This window comes from Cryptotermes secundus, unplaced genomic scaffold (genome assembly GCF_002891405.2).
Source record: "Cryptotermes secundus unplaced genomic scaffold, Csec_1.0 scaffold819, whole genome shotgun sequence".
NCBI classification, from domain to species: domain Eukaryota; kingdom Metazoa; phylum Arthropoda; class Insecta; order Blattodea; family Kalotermitidae; genus Cryptotermes; species Cryptotermes secundus.
Genome location: NW_019723314.1, coordinates 13,907 through 22,637, shown reverse-complemented (window position 1 = coordinate 22,637; position 8,731 = coordinate 13,907). Strand labels below are relative to the sequence as shown.

The following is an 8,731-nucleotide window of genomic DNA, read 5'->3' as shown; positions in this document are numbered from 1 at the left end:
ACACCGAAGTACTCGGACGACACCGCCCCCAGCGCCACTTTGTCTACCACAGATCCCACTTGACCAGACCCGGGATCGAATCCGGGCCGCCGCGGTGGGAAGCCAGCGACTAACCGCTTGAGCTATGGCGCGGCCATTATATATCCATTTGTAACTTACCTGATTGACTTACCTTCGTATTAAATATAATATACTACATAATATGATATAATATTAAAATATAAAACTTCCGAAAGTAATTACAAGTGTATAATAAATTAGATATAGTCAGGTTTTTTTTCATTTTGTAGAAAGAGTTCCGAATGTAAATTAAGAACTGTTTTCGTTACAATAAGTTATGCGACTGTCGAAGGCCTTCAGCGCGTTACGGGCCCCAGTCACATTCGGAATTACATAGTTTTTACTTCCGGTGTTCAAAAAAGAAACAATGACACTAGGCTAATACAATAGAAGCGAACCAAACGTTACGGTCGAATGGGTAGCACTTCCAGACAAATTCTATTGCAGTACTACAAATTAGTGGACTACCGCTTCCATTCATATCCTGTCCAATTCATTAATTCACTCATCATTTTACCATTCGACGCTGTGGATTTTGAGCTACTGAAATAAATAAATAACCACATATTTTCTGTACAATTAAATATATTATTGAAGTTGTTTCGGTCAAGCTCGATGCCCCACATGCACAAGGGATGCAGTGTTGTAGTTAACGACAAATTGTTCGCTCTGATGATGTAACATCAATAATAAGAGCAAACCCCTGCTGGCTAACGTCCAAGCCTGCGAAACACTGGAAGCCCTGGAAATGACCCGTAATTATCTTTGACGTTCTTTAAGACTTCGGAAACAAGATGACTTGTCTTATAGCTCAAGGCAAATTCACAGACTGAACGTAAAGATCTTGTGACAAGAATTTAGTGGTGCCAAAATTTTATGAAATGTCTTCGCTGTAATAAAAGCCTCGTGCCTTCCTAGAAGACTTACCGAGATGACTGTCGGGAATAGTAACGCAAACAGTGGATCTCTGCCTGTAAGGCAGAAGAAATGTAGCAGGTTTGTAACAAAAGATGGAGGACGAAAATTAATGCCTTTTTATACTCCAAGATTTCTTAAACAGATGCACTTGAGAATTAGAATGATATATATAGGCCTATTGCCGGTCACGGTAGCCGAGCGGTCTAAGGCATGCACTGTCTTCGCTCGCTCGGAAGCCGGGATCATGGGTTCGAATCCCACTCAGGACATGGATATTTGTGTGCGTTTTTCTGTGTTTGTCTGCAGGTAGAGGCCTTGCAACGAGCTGATCACCCGCCCAAGGAGTCCTACCGAATGTGTAAGATCTAGTAAACCGAAGTGAAACGGAGAAGTTCATGGAGGTAGGCCTAGGTCCACTGGGGCTGTAGTGCCAAGGGGGAAAGAAAATATAGGCCTAATACCCTTTGTTTACCTTCGAAAGACAAGACTAAACGAAACCACAAAATGGGGATCCAGTATACACTCGACCATTTTAGAAATATGAACCGTGTGCATTATCAAGAAGATAACTCGATTCGTTGGAATACTTAGAAAGTCATACGAACGTCGAAATTTCGGTCGAAGTTCAAACTGTTACTTTGGTTTCCTAAGTTCCTCTCTATATTTCTTGATATTAATAATTTCCTCTCGAATTTGATTTATATTCTGATATCACAGTAATGAAACATCTGGAAAGTTTCGAAATGTGGTGTTGGAGAAGAATGGAGAAGATCAGTTGGACCGATTATGTGAGAAATGAAGAAGTATTAATTAGAGTCAGTGAGCAGAGGAATATCCTACACGAAATAAGAAAACGGAAGGCTAATTGGATTGGTCGTGTTTTACGCAGAAACTGCCTTCTAAAAGAAGCTATCGAAGGAAAGATAGATGGGCAGATAGAAGTGACAAGAAGACGAGGAAGAAGACGTAAGAAGATGCTGGACGACCTTGGGGACAGAAGAGGATACTGTCATTTGAAGGAGGAAGCTCTAGATCGCATTAAGTGGAGGAATTGTTTTGAAAGAGACTGTGGACCTGTCGTCTTGACAGATTACTGATGATGATGATCACAGTAATCCTGCTACATCAACAATCTTAATTAATCCCTAAATATATAGGTTTTTAAGAAGAAAATGTTCGTTACTTCAAAATGCTTATCAAGACCATTAGATTTAGGTTATGTTAATCAATTCGTGTTTTCAGACAGTGAGTGGAAATTAGACAACAAACAAATTACGTCAGTCCCTCGGAGTTGCTGCTTAAAGTAGTTCATGGTTAAGGATTTTCTTTCTTTTTTTTTCCTGTGGCGCTACAGCCCCAATTTGGGCCTACGCCTACCTCCATGAAACTTTACGTTTCACTTCGGTTTTCTAGATCTTAGACATTCGGTAGGACTCCTTGGGCGAGTGATCAGCTCGTCGCAAGGCCTCTACCTGTAGACAAACACAGAAAAACGCACACAAACATCCATGCCCTGAGTGGGATTCGAACCCACGATCCCGGCTTCCGAGGGAGCGAAGACAGTGCATGCCTTAGACCGCTCGGCTACTGTGACCGGCTATGGTTAAGGAATACCCATTTATATTCTTTTCTTCTCGTTATATGTCAGGATACGCAGAAAGTTTAATTTGGTGCAGTCGTTTCATATTAAACCCCGTGGCCGTTTCGTGTTGAAGAACTTAAAATAACATTCAAGATAATTTTAGCCTTCTGTCCTGAAAGGAAATTGTAACTCGTGTAGCGGTCATATTATAGTCTTCAGTAATGTTTCTGTAAGAAGTTTATAGGCCGTAATGAAAGCCCTGCTACTCTGATGCAGCCCATCTTCATATTTTAAAAATAATCGCAAGCAATGTTAGGAAGTCAGATGCACTGATTATGCCTCTGTATCGTGGAGGCAATTAATTAACTCAGAGCTCAGTTTTAATAATGTTCTTTCGGTTTCTCTGATTCAATTAACTGAACGGTACTGGTACTAGAAACCTATTATGAATTTGAATTTTCTCCTTGCGCATTTTCTGTAATTTTACAGCCATTTTATGTTGTTCCCTAGACATAAATATTGTGTTTAGCATTTAATATTTTCAGTCTTCATTCTTCTATGACAGCAAAGGACCAAAATCTGTTAACTGAAGCTTACAAAATAAATATTACAATTAGTTTTAACACTTAGGGGCCGCCTGGTTTGCCGACGTTTCGGATGCATGTCGATTTCTTATCCTTAGGGCTAAATTTCTTGAGAGCAGACCTAGTCCCCTTGTCTATAATGTTGTGTTGCTGGAAATGCTTTACGATAAATGAATATCGAGTATTTGTGATGTTAATATATTTAGCGAAAAACGGAAATATTATAAGAAGAAAAAAAGACGCTAGTAAGGACGTTTGTCTATAAAAACGTAGTGAGAAATACACATGTATATTCCGTTCTCAAAATACAGACCACAATCACAATATAAAGATTAGCTAAGATACCATTGAAAACTGTGTCAACGTTTAAACAATACTACTGGGGACAACAATGCAACAGATCAAAATTACCTTCATCAAATAATTAAGAATAAACTGAAATCGAGGAGTGCTTGTTACCACAGACAGTGTAACCTTTAAAAAAGACGTAAAAATTAAAATATACAAAATGGGTGTAAAACTTTGTCTCTAACAATGAAGAAGGAATATCTTGATTTAAGAGATAAAAGTGATGGGAAGATGGAGAAAATTACATTGTGAGGAGCTTCCCAATGATGTACTGTATGTGAGGCATACATCACAAAAGCGAGAAATGAGAAATTGAAAAATTTTAGTCGGAAATAAAGAAGATACCACGTGGGAGCCCTAGTCATAGCCGGGAGAAGAATTTTTATTTTATCTATGAAATTTCAGATTTCATTAAAGACGGGAAAGTTCTTGACTTTGCTATAATATTGGAAAATCGGCGTATGAATAAGGACGTTTGAAATTCCAAATGAAATATATTTCTGAATTATTATGTTTATGAAAGAAAGGAACAAAATGCCTTTATCTCTGTTTGCTAAGACTGTGGACTGGGCATTTGTTCGTACCTCACGCAATGAAAGCCCACATTGTTCTCTCGTATTTTTCTGTTTTTGAACATCGACCATTTCTGTAGAGTCCTTCTTGAGAAGTCGTGTCTACTGGAAAGGAGTTTCCAGCCTTTTGCTGGAACTTCCGTATTCACAAATGCTTGAACATGGAGGATTGCAGATTTTCAGATACCTATATAGGGCCTATAAGCTACATAGTCTCAAATATCATATGTATTACTGTTACTGTTGACGTTTATGATTCTTCAAAGACATATTCCGTTTACGTTCTTCTGTTATCTATTGAGTACTTCCAGCGGAAATAGGTATAAAATGAAAGCCTTCAGTTCTATCTTCTTGTTTATTATCGATATCTCCGAGTATAGGCCCTTATTTCTTTTAAGACGAGGTTGGGCGTGCAGTTACAGTCACATCTGCTCCTCATGTTGCACTGTTAACGAAAACTTCCTCGCACAAGAACTGAGTCATCGTGGAATCGAGTTCTCTACCACACGGTTCCAGCAAGATGGCGCAACCTTCCATACAGCGAGAGCATCCATGGAGGTCGTTCGAGAAATATTTCCAGAGCATGCTTTTTTCCTTGCGCGGCGAGCTTTCATGGCCCCCACGTTCTCCCGATCTCTTTGCCTGTGGTTATTTCTTAAAGCGAAAGTGTACACAATTAAACCAGAGGCCGTCGATGTCTTCAAGATCGTACTTCGGAAGCAAATTTCAGTGATACCAAAAAACATGGCGAGACGGTGGCGGTGGCGGCGGCAGTGGCGGCGGCGATGGCAGTGATAGAAAATGACGAGATAGAGGGAAAAGGCAAATGGTATAAAAGAATTGGCATCTGTTTCAAAACAGACCAACATTCCTACGGGACCCTAGAGACAAGGAGCGAATACGGCAAATGTTGGTGCGAATCGACGCTTTCTCACTTACAGTAAACATATTTCTGCTGAAACAGCATATCCGAATTACAATCAGACACTTATTAAGCTCGAGTCTGATTAGAGGAACAGATAGTAATTAATGTCTGTTGTTTCAGGTGACTTCGGGACGTACCAGCTGCGACAGTCATTGCTTCACATGCTGGCAGCTCTCACTGCAGGACTCCACATGCTTACCCTGGTCACCGTGGCAGCTGTACCTGATCACAGGTTAGGTATCTGCATCAGCACTCCATTGCAGTGTTTCCCAAATTAATCTGGCCACTGGAAACTTTCGAGATCGAAATATTTTTACCGAACCACTCGTACATGAAGTTACAAAGCAAGGCCACAAATAAGTACAGATAAAAACATATAAATGTTAAACAAGGATATGAGGTCCGAATATTGTTTAATCACAATATTTCGCAACGAAAATCGCAACCTTATATACATGACGTTACGCCCCGGAAGAGCAGAGCAGTTATTTAGGATTTGAGGCCTTCACAGGGGTGGTCATGAAGAGTTCTAGATTCTGGGATATAATTTCGAGTAGTCCGATGAAAGTCAGCCGATGTTTCGGAGGAACATGCTGCCTCCATCTTCAGGGTCGAAGAATAAGCCACATGCTTTCACATTGGTATCTTGCTCAGTTTGTTTGACCCTGAAAGTGGAGGCGACATGTTCATCCGAAACGTCTGTTGACTTTCAAAGAACCACACAACGTTATATCCAAGAGGATAGTACTCCTAATATGGCAAATATTAGCTATTTTAAATGAGAAAATTGTTTTTTCTTCATAAATTCTTCTTATGTTTGGCTCGGTATTGGAAAGTGTAATTCTGGTGCCAAAGTTAGTCTCTTTCTGCATTCTGTTATCAGTTTTCTGTATTGTAATGGAATTTTCTTGTGAAATCATTTTCATTTGGTAGAAAACCTGCGTTCCACGGAACAGCATTAGGAAAAATTGGTGCAATGTAAGGTGCATGCAAATTAGACTTCTTGCCTCACGGAATTGCGAATGGAGCCATCCGTGTGCTACATCCCCGTTGCCTAGTACCTGTGCCTAATACATTAAATCAGAAACACATATGGAGACGGAGGCCAGTTTTCTCCATTGGTTCCCTACAGAATTGCAGGGGCCACAATTGATTAAATGATTATGAAAATGGTTTGAAACTCAGAAAAACATGAATATCATATCATTAGTCGGTTAATTTAATAGACAGAGGGCACTGTATTCATCTCGTCACATTGCCTCTTCCCCAAAAACTATTTAGAACAATCATTACTGAGATAGCTGGTATCCTGTAGCCAGATGATGGGTCAAATTTCCGAAATGTGATATATAGATTGGCCTGAAGGTTAGTTAACCTAGAATATTCTCTCGTCTATTAAACCTGCCAGTCAAGTTTATAACGGCGTAACAGTTTTGTGAGTTATGCATTGAACACGAAGGATCTCACTTCGAAAAAATTTTGTGAACTCAGTATATGATAAAGAATTTCTTAACATATTTTATTATATACTTCCGCTAGCCAATTAACTGAATTTTGGGCCATTCTATACACCGAATACACTTCAGACATAGAATATCGCCAATAAAACGAATGAGCTATGCCACAATTATTCAGAGAATGATCATGCGAATAATTTGTAAAGGAACCAGGTTGAATAAGAATTCTTATCAGCATTCACAAGTGTGGAGGTGATAGCTTTATTTTCAGACGCAAAAGAAGCACGACTTCTCGTGCACAACTGAATCCAATCAAACTTATCCCAATGGCACATCTATTTCTCTTCATATCGAATTTTTTAATGCCTGAGAATTATATTCTCGCTTCAATGATTACTGCCTATTTGGATGTGACACTGTGTAGTCTAAGATGTCTTCCAACCTGAAGTTGGAGGTAGTAGATTCTTCCGAGACGTCAGCAATTTTCTACCTACGTACACGGCGTAACATCCCAGAATGTAGTATTACTCCTACTGACCACCGGGAGAGCCCCTGTGGGGAGGTTACTCTACCAAAAGTCGATTCAAGTCTGATAGTAACAGCCCACATGTCCTGAAATTACGAGAAATCGTGTTTTTTTTTATGGCTCCCTTAATGAGAAGTTTGTAGACGGAACCCTATCAAATTAAGAGTCAGTGTAGCGACTGGTTACGGGCTGGACGACCGAGGATCGGAGTTTGAGTCCCGGTAGGATCAAGAATTTTCTCTTCTTGAAGTCGTCCAGACTGGCTCTGGATCCCACCCAACCTCATATCCAATGGGTACCGGTGGCGTTTTCACCGGGGGTAAAGCGGCAGGAGCGTGAAGCTCACCACTCATCTCCAACTAGTGCGCAGGTCAAGATAATGTGGATCTATATATTCACTCCTCCATACGCCTTCATGGCGTAATGTTTAATTAGTTAAGCACAGGAACAACTTTAGTGTGTCATATTACGAGTACATGTTTTCGGAGGCTAGTTCTGTCTCCGTCTTCCGGTAGAAGGGAAGTGTAGGCCCTACATACGTTTCTAAGGTTATTAGGCCGCGCCATAGCTCAAGCTGTTAGTCGCTGGCTTCCCACCGCGGCGGCCCGGGTTCGATCCCGGGTCTGGTCAAGTGGGATTTTTAGTGGACAAAATGGCGCTGGGTCAGGTTTCTCCGAGTACTTCGGTTTCCCCTGCCAACCTTCATTCCACCAAATGCTCTACAATCACCCTCACCTATCATCTGGGGCTGGTACAATAGGCCAGAATTGGCCGCAGTACACGGGACTTAGTCCCACCTCACTAGCAATAGTAAAAATAAAGGTTGTTACTTGGGCCATTTCCTATCACATCGCCTAGGTTGTGGAGAGATTCTACAAATGCAACATGTTTGTCGAGTGGGCCTCTTAACTTTATTCTTTCCTTGTACCTGTCAGACAAGAGTCAAAATAATAGGGGACAATCGTGTTCACGCATAATTGACAACACAAAAGTAGGGCATATGGCGATGGAGGCAACTGATCATTTGTTATATTTCCAGCAGTGAAAGTGGTTGGCATATTGAATAACCTCACCTTTATGTTCAGTTGAGCCATGATGTACATTACATGGTAAATGACAGCATTGAACCGTAAATGGATTGGATTAACACAGTCGAGTGTTTTAACTTCGGCTATGGAAGCACCATGATTGGTTTCTCTCGGTTCATGTCCACAAGAGCGTTCTTTCACGAAGTATGTTTTTAGATCATGTTCTAAAGCAAAAAGTTTATGAAAGTATAATTTACGTTTAAGAACGCCTCATGTAGAAGAAATTAACAAAGGCTTCGAAGTTGTACTGCAGTAGAACACGCCATTAAAATAACAAAAACAAATGTTTTCAACGCAGTGTAAACCCAAGGTCCTTTTGCCTTTCTCTCATAACCTTAATGTTTTGCTCGTAACATTAAAGCGTTTATTTTTATATAGATCTACATATTGTGGTCGAGAATAAAATACTTTAGCAGAACTACGTATTATATTTTGGGGCACGCGGTTGCGTAGTTGGTTGAGGCGTTATGCTACAAGCCGGAAGGTCACGGGTTCGATTCCACATGAGGCTATTTGATTTTTCAATTTATCTAATCCTTCCAGCCGCACTATTGCCCTGGGGTCGACTCAGCCTAAAACGGGAGTAAACGGCAGCTGGCGCGTAAGGCTGACAGTCTCACCGCCATCTATGAGCCGATTGTGTAGAAAATATGGGAACCGCGACCTGTTAC

General features: G+C 40.6%; 1 protein-coding gene across 2 annotated transcripts in view; it reads left to right on the top strand.

Annotated features, from left to right (window-relative positions):
- LOC111861835 (solute carrier family 22 member 7) overlaps nt 1-8,731 on the top strand; it is a 32,105-nt gene that overhangs the window by 13,855 nt on the left and 9,519 nt on the right. Inside the window, exons 1-2 of one of the 2 annotated variants that reach the window (XM_023846739.2) lie at nt 874-1,056; nt 5,110-5,221. In XM_023846739.2, coding sequence (XP_023702507.1) covers nt 5,151-5,221 — 71 coding nt within the window. In that variant the 5' untranslated portion in view covers nt 874-1,056; nt 5,110-5,150. Of the gene's footprint in view, nt 1-873; nt 1,057-5,109; nt 5,222-8,731 lie in introns of those variants that run through there. The other variant, XM_023846738.2, reaches the window with a different exon arrangement.